This window comes from Bombina bombina, chromosome 1 (genome assembly GCF_027579735.1).
Source record: "Bombina bombina isolate aBomBom1 chromosome 1, aBomBom1.pri, whole genome shotgun sequence".
NCBI classification, from domain to species: domain Eukaryota; kingdom Metazoa; phylum Chordata; class Amphibia; order Anura; family Bombinatoridae; genus Bombina; species Bombina bombina.
Genome location: NC_069499.1, coordinates 199,597,718 through 199,616,120, shown reverse-complemented (window position 1 = coordinate 199,616,120; position 18,403 = coordinate 199,597,718). Strand labels below are relative to the sequence as shown.

The 18,403-nt window shown below is 39.8% G+C and overlaps 1 protein-coding gene across 1 annotated transcript in view; it reads right to left on the bottom strand.

Annotated features, from left to right (window-relative positions):
- JMJD7 (jumonji domain containing 7) overlaps positions 1-18,403 on the bottom strand; it is a 107,665-nt gene that overhangs the window by 15,508 nt on the left and 73,754 nt on the right. The window contains exon 7 of the mRNA XM_053697826.1: positions 1,464-1,623. Within this exon, the coding sequence (XP_053553801.1) occupies positions 1,464-1,623 (160 nt within the window). The remainder of the gene's footprint in view (positions 1-1,463; positions 1,624-18,403) is intronic.

Genomic DNA, 18,403 nt, shown 5'->3' with positions numbered 1-18,403 from the left:
TAGCAAAGAGCGCCAAAAACGGCCCCTCCCCCTCACACACAGCAGTGAGAGAGAAACGAAACTGTCACAATTAAAACAAACAACTGCCAAGTGGAAAAATAATGCCCAAACATTTATTCACTCAGTACCTCAGAAAATGCAAACGATTCTACATTCCAGCAAAAACGTTTAACATAATAAATACCTATTAAAAGGTCTAATGTATTTTTTACAGAGTAATTCCAGTGAAGTACCATCCCCAGAATACTGAAGTGTAGAGTATACATACATGTCATTATAACGGTATGGCAGGATTTTCTCATCAATTCCATTCAGAAAATAAAAACTGCTACATACCTCAATGCAGATTCATCTGCCCGCTGTCCCCTGATCTGAAGCTTTTACCTCCCTCAGATGGCCGAGAAACAGCAATATGATCTTAACTACTCCGGTTAAAATCATAGAAAAAACTCTGGTAGATTCTTCTTCAAACTCTGCCAGAGAGGCAATAACACGCTCCGGTGCTATTGTAAAATAACAAACTTTTGATTGAAGTTATAAAAACTAAGTATAATCACCATAGTCCTCTCACACATCCTATCTAGTCGTTGGGTGCAAGAGAATGACTGGGAGTGACGTAGAGGGGAGGAGCTATATGCAGCTCTGCTGGGTGAATCCTCTTGCATTTCCTGTTGGGGAGGAGTTATATCCCAGAAGTAATGATGACCCGTGGACTGATCACACATAACAGAAGAAAAATCTAAATGAATGAATAATTAAAGAAACAGGTAATTATATATCTACATATTATCCAAAAAATATTTTCAGGAATGTTGTTGTTATGTATGACCTTGAACTTATCTGATTTAAAAAAAAAAAATGCCTTATATTTGTTGAAGTTCATTCAGGGTCACACACTCACTTATTATTGAATCTTAGCAATTTCCACTCTACAATGGATTACAGAATGATGATTTGGGCTACAAGATTACAAAATTGCAATACTTTATATTCCTTTTTTCTTAGGCAGCAAAGAAGACAATTTGTAATATTTAAAATATACTCTGCTAAATGAACAGTAGTTTGATAGGTGGCTGATTTACAGAAGAAGATACGTTCATAAGCACACACTTGCAATAGTATTAAACATTCTGGAATGTACCAGGAAAGTAAAAATAATTCAGAAAAACTCAAATGTTTATTCTACAATTTTGTCAATGAAACAGAATTTCTAATCTTGTGACCATAAAGTGAAGTTCTCATAGCTAGAAGACATACTACTCCAAAATCTTATTACATTTATCCTGAATTTGGGCAAGTGGCAAATCCTCTCTCACGTATGCAAATATAAAATGAGATAATGCTTCTAGTTGTGGCTTAAAACAGTATTCAATGTGTTTTTTCTAATGACTAAAAATAACTATAAAAACGTTTAATATGTTTAAGCCTTTGAAGCTTCCATATAAGTTCAATCATTTTCCCACCTGCAATACATCCATGAGACTGACGGACGTGGTGGAACCAAAGAGATGGAAGATAAAGCATTTCCCCTGCTCTCACTGTGCAATGCAAAGGTTTTGTCTGCGCATACTCTGGGTACATACTCAAGTCTGGCTCCAGTGGGTCAAGTGGTATCCAGGGGACCTTCATGAAAGCGAGAAACGTAACAGTATTTAGAAGATACAGAAGCACTGATTTTTATATGTTGCTCACAAGTAAATGTTAAAAGAAATAAACAACACAGAGTAAAAAATACATTAAACCAAAACATCTACATAATTTACCTGAACAAACGTAGCAAGAACGTGGTAATATAATTTTGGTTGTTTGTTTTAAATCATTGTTTTATGGTTGTATGTACAGTATGTAAGTATCGGGTACTAGTAAAGCGCAGCTAATCACCTGTAAGGGTCTCAAGGCGCTGCTCATTTTATCTAGTCTACCTTGTTTTACTCTTTAATAAAAAAATACCAAGAGAACAAAAGAAAATTTGATAACAGAAGTAAATTGGAAAGTTGTTTAAAATTGCATGCTCTATCCGAATCATGAAAGTTTAATTTTGACTTTACTGTTCCTTTAAATTGTGCCACATTTGACAGTCTATGAACCAGGACAAAAATGAGGGAGGCAGATATATTTTTCTACATTCAGGAATTTCTAATAATAAAGGCTATAAAAGCTTTAAAAAACATAATTTATGTAAGAACTTACCTGATAAATTCATTTCTTTCATATTAGCAAGAGTCCATGAGCTAGTGACGTATGGCATATACATTCCTACCAGGAGGGGCAAAGTTTCCCAAACCTTAAAATGCCTATAAATACACCCCTCACCACACCCACAATTCAGTTTAACGAATAGCCAAGAAGTGGGGTGATAAAAAGAGCGAAAGCATCAAAAGTATAAGGAATTGGAATAATTGTGCTTTATACAGAAAATCATAACCACCACAAAAAAAAGGGTGGGCCTCATGGACTCTTGCTAATATGAAAGAAATGAATTTATCAGGTAAGTTCTTACATAAATTATGTTTTCTTTCATGTAATTAGCAAGAGTCCATGAGCTAGTGACGTATGGGATAATAAATACCCAAGATGTGGAACTTCCACGCAAGAGTCACTAGAGAGGGAGGGATAAAATAAAGACAGCCAATTCCGCTGAAAAATTAATCCACTACCCAAATCAAAAAAGTTTCAATTTTAATAATGAAAAAAACTGAAAATATAAGCAGAAGAATCAAACTGAAACAGCTGCCTGAAGTACCATTCTACCAAAACTGCTTCTAAAGAAGAGAAAACATCAAAATGGTAGAACATAGTAAAAGTATGCAAAGAAAACCAAGTCATTGCTTTGAAAACCTGATCCACAGACGCTTCATTCTTAAAAAACCCAGGAAGTAGAAACTTACCTAGTAGAATGAGCCATAATCCTCCGAGGCGGGAATCCACCCGACTCCAAATAAGCATGATGAATCAAAAGTTTAAGCAAGATGCCAAATAAATGGCAGAAGCCTTTTGACCTTCCTAACACCAGAAAAGATAACAAATAGACTAGAAGACTATCTGAAATCTGAATAGCTTCAACATAAGATTTCAAAACTCTTACCATATCCAAAGAAAGTAAGAATCTTACCAAAGAAGTCTTAGGAAAAGACAATAATTCCTCCCTAATGTTGATAGAAATCACAACTTTAGGTAAGAATTGAAATGAGGATAGCAAAAACCACCTTATCCTGATGAAAAAAATCAGAAAAGGAGACTCACAAGAAAGAACAGATAATTAAAAATTGTTCTCGCTGAAGAGATGTCTAAAAAGAACAATACTTTCCATGAAAGTAAATAATGTCTAGAGAAAACATATGCTCAAATAGAAGAGCCTGTAAAACCTTTAGAACCAAATTAAAACTCCAAGGAGGAGAAATTAGCTTAATGACAGGTTTGATAAGAACCAAAGCCTGAACAAAATAATGAATAACAGGAAGGAACACTGCCTTACCCTGATGAAAAATCAGAAAAGGAGATCCACAAGAAAGAGCAGAAAACTCAGAAACTCTTCTAGCAGAAGAGATAACCAAAAGGAACAATACTATCCAAGAAAGTAATTTTAATGTCCAGAGAACGCAAAGGTTCAAACGGAGGAGCCTGTAAAGCCCTCAGTACCAAATTGAGACTCCAAGGAGGAGATATTGACTTAATGACAGGTTTGATACAAGCCAAAACCTGTACAAAACAATGAATATCAGAATGAATAGCAATCTTTCCGTGAAAAAGAACAGAAAGAGTAGAGATTTGTCCTTTCAAAGAACTTGCAGACAAAACCTTATCTAAACCAACCTGAAAAATTGTAAAATTCTAGGAATTCTAAAAGAATGCCAAAAGAATTTATGAGAAGAACACCAAGAAATGAAAGTCTTCCAAACTCAATAATAAATCTTTCTAGAGACAGATTTACAAACCTGTAACATAGTATTAATCACTGAGTCAGAGAAACCTCTATGACTAAGAATCAAACGTTCAATCTCCATACCTTCAAATTAAATGATTTGAGATCCTGATGGAAAAATGGGCTTTGAGATAAAAAGTCTGGTCTTAACGGAAATGTCCAAGGTTGGCAACTGGCCATCCGAATGAGATCCGCATACCAAAACCTGTGAGGCCATGCTGGAACCACCAGCAGAACAAACGAACGCTCCATTAGAATTTTGGAAGAAACTAGAGGCGGAGGATATAGACAGAATGATAATTCCAAGGAAGTGTCAATGCATACGCTACTTCCGCCTGAGGATCCCCGGACCTGAAATAGGCCCCTGGGAAGTTCCTTGTTAAGACGAGAGGCCAACAGATCTATTTCTGGAAGCCCTCACATCCGAAAAATTGAAAAACATATCTGGGTAAAGACCATTGTCCCGGATGTAAAGCTTGATAAACAGAGATAATCCGCTTCCCAAACATCTATACCTGGGAAAAGGACCCCAGAATTTAGATAGGAGCTGGATTTAGCCCAAGCAAATATCCGAGATACGTTCGTCACAGTCTAAAGACTGATAGTCACACCCTGATGAATGACATACACCACAGATGTGATAATGTCTGAAAAAAACAATAAACGTCTCTTCTTCAAAAGAAACCAACTGAAGAACTCTGGGAATGCACGGAGTTCTAAAATATCAAATGGTAATCTCGCCTCCTGAGATTTCCAAACCCCTTGTGCTGACAGAGAACCTCAGCCAGCCTCCCAACCTAAAAGACTCGCATCTATAGAGATCATGGTCCAGGTTGAGAGACCTGTAGAACTAAATGATGGTGATCTTAACCACCTAATCAAAGATAGATAAACATAGAATTCGAAGATTTAAAAAGTGAAATCCTAGAATCCTTGCACCATTATTCAAAATAATAGAGACTGAAGGTACCGACAGACAGAACCCAATAAAAAAGTCACTTGTCTGTTAGAGACAAAGACAGTGACACAATCTATCTGGAAACCTAAAAAAGGTGACCCCTGTGTGAGGAATCAAGAGCTTTTGATAAAAAAGCTCCTCTAACCATGTCTTCGTAGTCTCAGAAATTAAAAATAATCTGAATGAAAACAGAAAATGAAGATATGCATCTATTGTATCTAACGAAAACAAATAATGCTATCACTGACCAAAAAAAGGCAGAATAGACCATATAAATACCAAAAGATTTTCTATCTTTGGAACAATGAATAGTTTTGAATTAAAACCTCAAAACCCAGTTCCTAAAAATGGAACAGGAATAAATACCCCAGAAGATTCCAGATCTGAGCAGCGCTTGAGCCCCAACAGGTGATTAGCCGCACTTCAACATTACCCAAAATATATAGGAAAATGTTAGCCTTACTGGAATAGCTGGAATATAAAAGAGAGAAAAAGACTTCTCATAGACGGTTTAACTCTAAATTTTATTCTACACCAAAATCTAAGAAATTTGGACCGAATAGAACCAAAAAACTTCCAATTAAAAACATGTTACTTGGATAAGAATTTAGAATTTTGTTCCTGAGTAAGAACAACCGAACTAAAATAAGCTCAAAGTTTTATTCTTAGAACTCAATCTTGAAGCCCAGAGTAACAGTTAAGAAATGAATCAAATAATTGATTATCTTGGAAAAAAGAAATAAGGATTTTTAGAAATCACAAAATTCTTTTAGCTAAAAACAGCTAAAGACATAGATTAAACCTCATTTGTGAAAATATTCAATAAAATGAAGATACAAATGAAATCATTAGCATGTTAATCCAGTTAAAGGACCAGTCAACACCAGACTTGTATAAACAAATGCAAGACAACAAGACAAATGCAACAGCACCCAGTCTGAACCTCAAATGAGCAGAAGCCTTTGTCCCTTAACAATGCTAAATAAAACATAATCTGATACTTGAATTTAAAATAAACAGAATAAATGAAGCAATTGCAACATCATTCAAATAAATCACAGGTGAAAAATAATTTTCCTTAAATAGGATACAACCATCTAAAGGAAAAATAAATACTATTTTACTATAGAAACAATAGCATAATTAGCAGGAGTAGAGATAGCCCCATTAAATTGGAGAACCATCAAAATTGAAATGAATTGCCGGCAAAGAATATAATTTAAATCCTTTAAAGAAGGAATAAAAGAAAATTCCCAGCCTATTCCATTCCCTAGTATGAGGAACTGGAAAAAAACTTCTGAAAATACAGAAGAATAAATAAGCAGAAATAAAATGTTAGTTAGTCTGGAAAGAACTAATTACCTTAATATCCAAAATAATCAACACCTTTTCAACAAAGAACAAATGTACTTTAAAAATAAAAAAGTGGATTTGATAGTGTCAAAATCTGATGAAGAAAATTCTGAAATGAGAAAAACATCATCAGAGAAGGGTAAATCATTATGTAGTTGTTCATTTGAAACTGCAATAATCAAAAAAGAAGTTTGAAAAAGACCTAAAATTTTTTATTAGAAGGCACGATGTCAGACAAAGCCTTTAAACTAGAATCAGAAAAATATTCTTATAAATCTTCTACGTAATTCTTGAACATAAGATGTAAAAAGAATAGCAAATATATAAAGCATAAATACTAACAGATTCTGCATGTAAAAGTTTATCATGATAACTTATTACAAACCATAGCTAAAGAAAAACATTCATAACATTTTTAAAATAAATGAACTTAGCTTTGGTAGGACTGAACCTCAGTCAAAGGGAATCCCTTAGAACGATTTTGAAACAGGAACAGAGAAATCTTGCAATATGTAATAGAAAAAAACAATCTTTAAAGCAAAATTATCAAATTCCTTAAATGACAGTTTCAGGAATGGGAAAAGAAATGCAAAATAATAAGCTTCTAAAAACCAGAAGCAATAAAAAAGTGAGATTTAAATAACCACATTTTTTGGCGCCAAATACGACGCCCATATTCTTTGGCGCCAAGTATGACGCCACATCCTCTGACGCCGAAACCGACGCCCACATTTTTTGGCGGGAAAAAAATGTCTGAATACACATGCGTCAAAAAATGACGTTTACAGAATACAACTTCCGGCGTCAACTACGGCGCCGGAAATGACAAAAATTTTTGCGCCAAAAAAGTCTGCGCCAAGAATTACGCAATAAAAAGCAACATTTTCTGCCCCCGCGAGCTTAACAGCACGCAGGGAAAATGGCCAATTGAGAATTTTCAAGGTAATGAAAAATAAATTGAATTAAAATGCATTATCCCAAATAATGAAACTGACAGTCTGAATTATAAAGGAATACTGATTATCCTGAATCATGGCAAATATAAGTTTAAAGACATATATTTAGAACTTTATATATAAAGTGCCCAACCATAGCTTAGAGTGTCACAAAAAATAAGATTTTACTTACCCCAGGACACTCATCTACATATAGTAGATAGCCAAACCAGTACTGAAACGAGAATCAGTAGAGGTAATGGTACATAAGAGTATATTGTCGATCTGAAAAGGGAGGTAAGAGATGAATCTCTAGGACCGATAACAGAGAACCTATGAAATAGATCCCGTAGAAGGAGACCATGGTATTCAAATAGGCAATACTCTCTTCACATCCCTCTGACATTCACTGCATTCTGAGAGGAAAACCGGGCTCCAGCCTGCTGCGAAGCGCATATCAACGAAGAATCTAGCACAAACTTACTTCACCACCTCCACGGGAGGCAAAGTTTGTAAAACTGAATTGTGGGTGTGGTGAGGGGTGTATTTATAGGCATTTTAAGGTTTGGGAAACTTTGCCCCTCCTGGTAGGAATGTATATCCCATACGTCACTAGCTCATGGACTCTTGCTAATTACATGAAAGAAACATAAATTATGCTTACCGGATAATTTAATTTCCTTCTGTATAAGGAGAGTCCACAGCATCATTCCTTACTGTTGGGAAATACTGAACCTGGCCACCAGTAGGAGGCAAAGACACCCCAGCCAAAGGCTTAAATACCTCTCCCACTTCCCCCAGTCATTCTGCCGAGGGAACAAAGAACAGTAGGAGAAATATCCGGGTATAAATGGTGCCAGAAAAAAATATATAATTTAGGGGGCTGCCCATCAGAGAACACGGGCAGGGGCCGTGGACTCTCCTTATACAGAAGGAAATTAAATTATCTGGGAAGCATAATTTATGTTTTCCTTCTTAATAAGGAGAGTCCACGGCATCATTCCTTACTGTTGGGAAACTTATACCCAAGCTCTAGAGGACACTGAATGATAACGGGAGGGACAAAAAGAGAGGCGGACCCTAATCTGACGGCACCACAGCCTGCTTCAACCAAAGAAAAACATCAAACTTGTAAAATTTAGAAAAAGAATGTAAGGAGGACCAGGTAGCCGCCTTACAAATCTGATCCATAGAGGCCTCGCTCTTAAAGGCCCAAGAGTAAGCCACTACTCCTAGTAGAATGAGCTGTAATCCTCTGCTGAGGTTTATGTCCCGCTGTCTCATAAGCTAACCGGATAACACTCCTTAACCAAAAAGATAAGTAAGTCAAAGAGACCTTCTGACCCTTACGCTTCCCAGAATAGACAACAAACAAGGAAGAAGTTTGTCTAAAATCCTTAGCAGCCTGAAGATAGAACTTCAAGGCGCGGACCACGTTCAAATTATGAAGCAAATGTTCCTTCGAAGGAGGATTGGGACACAAGGAAGGAACCGATGTTGCAGCCTGACACGACCTTAGGAAGAAAACCTAACTTAGTACGTAGAACAGCCTTATCAGAATGGAACACCAGATAAGGACGCTCACATTGCAAGGCAGCAATCTCAGATACTCTGCGCGCAGAAGCAATAGCCAGTAGAAAAAGAACCTTCCAGGACAACATTTTAATGTCAATTTCCTGCATAGGCTCAAACGGAGCCCTTTGCAAAACCTTAATAACAAGATTTAGACTCCAAGGAGGAGCCTTAGATCTAAACACAGGTCTGATCCTAGTCAGAGCCTTAACAAAGGCCTCTTGTGCAGTAAAACAGACAGGGCCGAAATCTGTCCCCTCAGGGAACTGACAGAAAGGCCCTTCTCCAGTCCATCCTGGAGAAACGACAAAATCCTGTCAACCCTAACTTTATGCCAGGAAAATCCACACTCTTCACACCAGAATAAGTAGGTTCTCCACACCTTATGATAGATGCGATGAGTAACCGGTTTACAAGCTTGAATAAGAGTATCAATAACTCTCTCAGAAAAACCTCTCTTGGCTAGAACTAAGCGTTCAATCCCTACGCAGTCAGCCTCAGAGAATCTAGATTTTGATGAACAAAAGAACCTTGTTCCAGCAGATCCCTGCGACAAGGTAACTTCCACGGAGGAGATGATGACATCCCCACCAGATCCGCGAACCACATCCTTCGTGGCCACAATGGAGCAATCAGTATCACTGATGCCCACTCCTGCTTAATGTAAGCCACTACACGAGGAAGGAGTGGTAACTGCGGGAAAAGGTAAATTAGACAACCTCCAAGGCACTGCTAATGCATCTATTAGCTCCGCCTGAGGATCCTTGGACCTCGACCCAAATCTGGGTAGATTGGTATTGAGATGGGACGCCATGAGAGCTATCTCCGGCGTCCCCCACCTGTTGCATATCTCTGCAAATACATGGGATGGAGAGATCATTCCCCCGGATGAAAAGATTGTCTGCTGAGAAAATCCGCTTCCCACATCTGGAATGTGGATCACTGACAGCAAACACTTCCCTCATTGCTAAGGAACTTCTCGTTCCACCCTGATGGTTGATGTAAGCCACCGAGGTTATATTGTCGGATTGGAATCTGATAAACTGGGATGAACCCACAAGGGGCCAAGCCTTCAGAGCATTGAAGATTGCAGAAGTTCCAGAATGTTGATCGGGAGTCCACAGGCCCTGTGCCTTCTTGGCACCCCAAACAGCTCCCCATCCTGATAGACTTGCGTCCGTAGTCACAATCTCCCAGGATGGTCTTAAGAAGGATGTCCCTCAGGACAGATGATCTGGACAGAGTAATCAAGAGAGCAATTCTCTCAACCGGTTGTCCAGAGAAATCTGTTGAGACAGATCAGAATGATCTCCGTTCCACTGCCTCAGCATGCATAGTTGCATTGGCCTGAGACGGAACCTGGCAAAGGGAATGATGTCCATGCTGGACACTATGAGACCAATCACCTTCATACACTGAGCCACAGAGGGCCTTAAGGAGGTCCGGAGGGCAAGACATGCCAAAGCTAGCTTGCAACGTCTCTAGTCTGTTAGAAATATCCTAATGGATATGGAGTCTATTATAGTACCCAGGAATTCCACCCTGGTGCTTGGAATAAGAGAACTCTTTTCTAGGTTTATCTTCCTTCCATGGGATCGAAGAAGAAAGAATAGATTCCGAATGGCCCTCTGTCAGATGAAAAGATGGTGCTTGTACCAGAATATCATCCAAGTAAGGAGCTACTGCTATACCCCGGGTTCTGGCAACGGCTAGAAGAGCCCCTAGAAAATTCGTAGAAATCATTGGAGCAGTAGCTAGACCAAACGGAAGTGCAATGAACTGGAAGTGCTGGTCCAGGAACGCAAACCTTAGGAACCGGGAGTGATCCTTGTGGACAAGGATCTATAGTGGTCATGAACTGTCCTTCCTGAACTAAAGGAAGGATGGACCTTATGGTCTCCATCTTGAACGAGGGGACATTTAGAAATTTGTTTAAGCACTTAAGGTCCAGAATCGGGCGGAAAGTTCCCTTCTTTGGGACCACAAAATGGTTTGAATAGTATCCCAAACCTCTTTCTGCGATAGGTACAGGGACAATGACCCCTAAGGAGGACAGATCCCGCACACACCCCAGAAAGGCTTCCCTATTTCCTGGTCTGGAAGACAGGCTTCAGAGGAGAAATATGCCCTTGGGTGGATGAGACTCGAAACCTATCTTGTATCCCTGAGCTTTGACCTCCAGGACCCATGGATCCTGCACGTCCCTGAACCAAGCATCTTAAAAGAGCGACATTCTGCCCCCTACACGATCCAGTGGTGGATCGGGGGCCGCCCCTTCATACCAATTTAGTCTTTGCGGGCTTCTTGCTCTGCTTGGATTGATTCCAGGACTGAGACGGCTTTCAAGTAGGGTTGCTGTCATTGGGATTTATCAGAACGATAGGAACGAAAATGAGAAACTTGTCCCTTTGACTTGTTCTTTTTATCTTGCGGTAGGAAAGCACCCTTGCCCCCTGTAACTGTGGAGATAATGGAGTCCAGGCTTGGACCAAATAAAATCTTTCCCTTAAAGGGGAGGGAAAGAAGTCTGAACTTAGAAGTCATATCAGCAGACCAGAACTTCAGCCAGAGCGCCCGACGGGCCTTTACTGTAAAAGCCAGAAACCTTAGCATTTAGGCGAATAATCTGCATGTTTTCATCACAGATAAAATAATTATCAATTCTCAATGCTTTAATTCTTCCCTGGATAAAGTTGAGGGGACCCTCCACCGCAATCAATTCCGATAAGGAGTCGCACCAGTAGTAGCTGCTCCAGCAACCGCGGCAACGGGCGCTGCCGGTTGAAATAAATATCCTGTATGTTGAAAACTCTTCTAAGAAAGATGTTTCATCTACTTCTCTATCTGCTCTCTGAACGACGAGCTATCCTCAAGCGGGATAGTAGTACGTTTGGCAAGCGTGGAGATAGCGCCATCCATCTTAGGGATGCAACCACACAACTCCAATTGAGAATCCGGGACCGGGAATAATTTTTTAAAGGAATGCGAAGGGGAAAAGGAAGATCCAATTCTGCCCCATTCGTTCTTAATAATGTTCGCCATCTTTACAGGCACAGGAAAAGTTAAAAGGCACCACCCTGTCTTCTTAACTCTGTCTAATTTAGAAATCAGGCAGCTTGGCCTCTGGAACCTCTAATGTAGACATGACTTCCTTTAGAAAAAATGTAAGTGTTCAATCTTAAATCTAAAGGCTGGTTCCTCCGCAGCAGAAGGCTTAGAGGCAGCAGACTCCGTCCCAGAAAGTTCACCCTCTGAAGCCTCAGTGTGTGACTCATCCTCAGATAACTGAGACAGAGCAGAGAAATCCAATAACTTACATGACCCAGGGGCAGGAGAGCTATGTTTAACTTTTCAATTGCGTTTAGCAGGGCGAGGTAAAGCACTGAGGGCCTCAGACACAGACGTTTTTAACTGCACTGTAAAATCTGATGGTAAAAGGCCCTCACCAGATGGAGGATTAAGCGTGCTACCGGAAGCTGCGTGTGTAAAATTAGATGAATGTTAGGTATGCACCTCACTGGATGGCAAGTTCTCAGAGGCGGACGGCTCAATGGTACTAAAAGGGTTAACCTTTCACCGAATAACGTTGTCAAGGCATGTGGAACATAATTGAGAGGGCGGGCATACCAGGACCTCCTCACAATATAAACAGGTATTACTATTTGGAATAGAGGGTGTACCCTCTAATATTTCAGAATCCTACATAGCTTAAATGAATGACAGCAGGACACAGAAAATAAACAATCTTTATTTCTCAAAAAAATGGCACCTTTATACTCCCAGTGGCTGGGGCACTCACCTCCTCCTAGACCCAGACAATGCAAAGAAATAGCATCTTCTTTGACAGCCAGATCGGTCAGAAAAGAGGAAATGAAAGCGAGACCACTCCCAGTCACATAGTGCGCAAGGCAGGACCGCCCCTGCTATGAGAAAAGCGCGCCAAGCTGCGCAGCACTCAAATTGAAAGTAAAAACCTGTGCGTTCCAGCCACATAACAAACAGCCTATGAGCCCAATAAAATCTCACACATAAAGCAGCATAAAATCAAAGCATCAAATTTGATTAATCCCCACTGTTTAATAATACCCCACAGGAGATATTAATCTATTAAGGTAAAAGGAGCCACATTGTGACCCTGTCTTCTAGCATTTTCAACACATGTAAAAAATTGAAACAATCTTACCAGAATCCATGCTGTGGAACAGAAACACAGCCTCTCAAGTGTGACAGTCTTGTAGCATCACTCCTGACATGGACTTGAGTGAGAAAACAAGCAGGCAGTGAAACTCGTCAACACTGATTGCTTAGGAGCTGTTAGCAGGCAGTCTGGATAGGTGCGCAGAAAGACTCTCCCTGCATCTCCAGACTCTAACTTTCGTCAATGCTCTCACTGAGAGGCTAACAAGACTACTTAAAACTCCAGTCCCATATCGAAGGGCAGATACCCTTCCTAAGGAACTACTCCGAAATCTTCTGACACCATCCTCCTGTGACGAAAGGCAAAGAATGACTGGGGGATGGGGGAAGTGGGAAAAGTAGTTAAGCCTTTGGCTGGGGTGTCTTTGCTTCCTCCTGGTGGCCAGGTTCAGTATTTCCCAACAGTAAGGAATGATGCCGTGGACTCTCCTTATATTAAGAAGGAAAAGGTTAATATACGCAAGTATGGACAGTTAATCTTGTGCATCTTTAAAATAACAAAATGTATACGTATAGTGATGGAATTATGATTCATGATACCATCTCTATGTATCTGATATTATTCCATATACAGAGAATCTGGTTCACTAACTATGGCACACTTTACCTGATACACTTCTGTATGCCACCATTGAACTGGACACAGGAGTTAGTTGTGGTGTTAGGAGTTTGGTGGGTTTTAAACTAGATAGTGATTTGGTCACCTAACAAATAATCAAAGAATCTTTTTAAAAAAATAAAGAACAGACATTTTTTGTTTTAATTTAAATTTTATTTTGGAGTGCTGTGCTTGATTATATTTTTATATGTTAGTACTTACTGGAATATAATTAAGAACATAACTCCAACTAGACCTATGCCTAGGGCAGCACTAAATATTACATATAAAAATACATTTAAAAAGAGAAAAGCTTGCATTGTTTGCAAACTTTAATATCTCCATGGAAACTAGGCCTCAAAATTCTTACTTTTCCTCTTTACACCTAATTGAGAAAGCCATGTTTGAGACTATAATTGTTTAATGGAAACTGGGTGTTAATTTGCAATTTTCTTCTTTTATTATTTTCTATGGGAAAGGTAAGGGTGGAAAATGTGCCATTGGAAACTGTCGCCAATCGTAATACCTTCTGACAGCAATTCATGCAATTGTAACTTAATGGAAAAGATTCCACAGTTTACTATCTATGATATACTATTTACCTTTTCTAAATCTGCATCAGCCCTACTCTTTAACAAAAAACAACAGATGGCAAGCCCTGGAAAATCCAGTGCTTATGGCCTATGTACATGTACTACAGCTTGCAAATCTATATTATATAACTGATTTAGCACCATAATTGTCTCATTAATGTATTTACCAAATATACCGCCACTGAATCTTAGGACATAACGGCAATGCAAACTGCAGAGCGTCTAATTGCACACTGGAAAGCCTACACTGATGGATATATATGCAGTAGATATGGCATACAAAGAATAACTAGGAGTAAACTATAACCCACTGCTTTTTTAAACCTGTCCTCAGGCCTCTCTAACAAGCCAGATTTTGAGGATATCTGGACTGGAGCACAGGTGAAAGAATCAGCCAATTAAAAAACAAAGGCCTAGATTTAGAGTTTTGTCGGTAACGACCCGCGTAGCTAACGTCGGCTTTTTTCTGGCCGCACCTTTTAAATACCTCTGGTATTGAGAGTTCACAGAATGGCTGCGTTAGGCTCCAAAAAGGGAGCGTAGAGCATAATTTAACACCACTGCAACTCTCGATACCAGAGTTGCTTACGGACGCGGCCAGCTTCAAAAACGTGCTCGTGCACGATTCCCCCATAGAAAACAATGGGGCTGTTTGAGCTGAAAAAAACCTAACACCTGCAAAAAAGCCGCGTTCAGCTCGTAACGCAGCCCCATTGTTTCCTATGGGGAAACACTTCCTACGTCTGCACCTAACACTCTAACATGAACCCCGAGTCTAAACACCCCTAACCTTACACTTATTAACCCCTACTCTGCCGCCCTCGCTATCGCTGACCCCTGCATATTATTATTAACCCCTAATCTGCCGCTCCGTAAACCGCCGCTACTTACATTATCCCTATGTACCCCTAATCTGCTGCCCCTAACACCGCCGACCCCTATATTATATTTATTAACCCCTAATCTGCCCCCCACAACGTCGCCTCCACCTGCCTACACTTATTAACTCCTAATCTGCCGAGCGGACCGCACCGCTATTATAATAAAGTTATTAACCCCTAATCCGCCTCACTAACCCTATAATAAATAGTATTAACCCCTAATCTGCCCTCCCTAACATCGCCGACACCTAACTTCAAACATTAACCCCTAATCTGCCGACTGGAGCTCACCGCTATTCTAATAAATGTATTAACCCCTAAAGCTAAGTCTAACCCTAACACTAACACCCCCCTAAGTTAAATATAATTTAAATCTAACGAAATAAATTAACTCTTATTAAATAAATTATTCCTATTTAACCCCTTAAAGGGTTAGAAATTGATTCCTATTTGAACCTAATTAAACTATATTATTACAATAACTATTATAAATGCCATTAAATTAAACAATTTTTTTTAAAAAATGAAGCTTTTACATACATTATTTTTAAAGATTAAAATCATAAAATAGGTGGTAAAGACCGCCCATAATATGAGACATGGCTCATGTAAATCTAGCATCCGCCCCCTATCCAATGGTGAAGCGGCTGGGCACAGGGAATAAAATAACCTTATCTGAGAGCTATGCATATGCAAGATACAACTGTTTTTGTCCCAGTTCAGCCCTGCACTAACGAGAGTAGAGTACAATTCTTCCCTGCCTGTGATTTAGTGTGTCTGTGTTTCAGACATGGAATACAGCGGCAGTGTGAAAGCTCTGTTTATTTAAACTGTCCGGCTTATCTCCCCCTCTCTATTGCTGTGTTTGCTTGATTAGTGAGGGCTCCAATTACACATGTAAGCAAACACAGCAAGAGGGAGGGGGAGATGAGCCCGACAGCTTAAATAAACAGTGCTTATACTCACCGCTGTATTCCATGTCTGAAGCACAAACGCACTAAATCACAGGCAGGGAAGAATTGTAACCTACACGCTGCTCTCCTAAATGTTTCCTCCACTGCCTGTGTGAAGCTGCCCCTCCAAGCTATGCTCAGGAATGATTCTCAGTGAGTCTGTTGATGCCGGTTTCTGTGACTTGGCTACAGATGCAGCTCTCGTATACTAATTAGTCGGTGAGAATGTATGCTAATGTCTCCTCTCAGACAGCTGAAAGCGCTGCTTGGAGACAGGGGGTGAGTCTGCGCATGCGTTGTCTATACAAATAGTTGAATTGCGCATGCGGGCCGCCATGATGTTTCTACCTAGGTAGAACATCATAACAGGCTCCATAATAATGAGCAGAAAATGGGTTTGGCACAGAATTAATCTTTCAATTAAAATTACAAGAAATGGAAAGGTAACTGTACAAAGGTACCAATTACAAACTGCTTTATTATATAAAGAAGTTTTTAAAGAATTGAAAATAATTTTTGGGTTTACTATCCCTTTAATGACCGAGGACGTGCAGGGTACGTCCTCAGAAAAAAGGCAGTTAACGCCTGAGAACGTACCCTGCACGTCCTCGGTGTGGAAAGCAGTTGGAAGCGATCCTGCTCGCTTCCAGCTGCTTTCCGGTTATTGCAGTGAAGCCTCGATATGGAGGCATCCTGCAATAACCTTCTACGGCCATCCGATGCAGAGAGAGCCACTCTGTGGCCCTCTCTGCACCGGACATCGATGGCCGGTATCGTTGGTGGGTGGGAGCCGGTGTGAGAGGTGGGTGGCGGCCATCGATGGCCCTGGTCATGTGGAGGGGGGCGGGATCGTGGGCAGGGAAGTGCGCGGGCGCGCGCAACGCGGGGGCGGGCGCATGCACGGGGAGGGAGCGGGTGGGAACCGCTACACTACAGAAAAATGTGTCCCAAAACAAAATAAAAGTGGTACCTAGAATGTAAAAAAAAAAAACCTTAGGTGTCATTTAGGTGGTGGGGGTTGGTCCGTGGGGGGGGGGGAAACTACACTACAATCGGAACAGCCAATAGATCGGAACTGATCGGAACAGCCAATAGAATGCGAGCTCAATCTGATTGGATCAGCCAATCGGATTGAACTTGATTCTGATTGGCTGATTCCATCAGCCAATCAGAATATTCCTACCTTAATTCCGATTGGCTGATAGAATCCTATCAGCCAATCGGAATTCGAGGGACGCCATCTTGGATGACGTCATTTAAAGGAACCGTCATTCGGCGAGTAGGCGTCGGGAGAAGAGGATGTTCCGCGTCGGCTGGAAGATGATGGCTCGCGAAGAAAGAAGATGCCGTTGATAGAAGACTTCAGCCGGATCATGGACCTCTTCAGCTCCCGCTTGGATGAAGACTTCAGCCGGATCATGGACATCTTCAGCCCCCCGCTTGGGCTTGGATCAAGACATCGGAGGAGCTCTTCTGGATCGATCGGTGAACCTGGTATGGTGAAGATAAGGTAGGAAGATCTTCAGGGGCTTAGTGTTAGGTTTATTTAAGGGGGGTTTGGGTTAGATTAGGGGTATGTGGATGGTGGGTTGTAATGTTGGGGGGGGGGGGTATTGTATGTGTTTTTTTACAGGCAAAAGAGCTGAATTCTTTGGGGCATGCCCCGCAAAGGGCCCTGTTCAGGGCTGGTAAGGTAAAAGAGCTTTGAACTTTTGTAATTTAGAATAGGGTAGGGCATTTTTTTATTTTGCGGGGCTTTGTTATTTTATTAGGGGGCTTAGAGTAGGTGTAATTAGTTTAAAATTGTTGTAATATTTTTCTAATGTTTGTAAATATTTTTTTATTTTTTGTAACTTAGTTCTTTTTTATTTTTTGTACTTTAGTTAGTTTATTTCATTGTATTTATTTGTAGATATTGTATTTAATTAATTTATTGATAGTGTAGTGTTAGGTTTAATTGTAGATAATTGTAGGTAGTTTATTTAATTAATTTATTGATAGTGTAGTGTTAGGTTTAATTGTAACTTAGGTTAGGATTTATTTTACAGGTAATTTTGTAATTATTTTAACTATTTTAGCTATTAAATAGTTCTTAACTATTTAATAGCTATTGTACCTGGTTAAAATAAATACAAAGTTGCCTGTAAAATAAATATTAATCCTAAAATAGCTATAATATAATTATAATTTATATTGTAGCTATATTAGGGTTTATTTTACAGGTAAGTATTTAGATTTAAATAGGAATAATTTATTTAATAAGAGTTAATTTATTTCGTTAGAATAAAATTATATTTAACTTAGGGGGGTGTTAGTGTTAGACTTAGCTTTAGGGGTTAAAAAATGTATTAGAGTAGCGGTGAGCTCCGATCGGCAGATTAGGGGTTAATACTTGAAGTTAGGTGTCGGCGATGTTAGGGAGGGCAGATTAGGGGTTAATA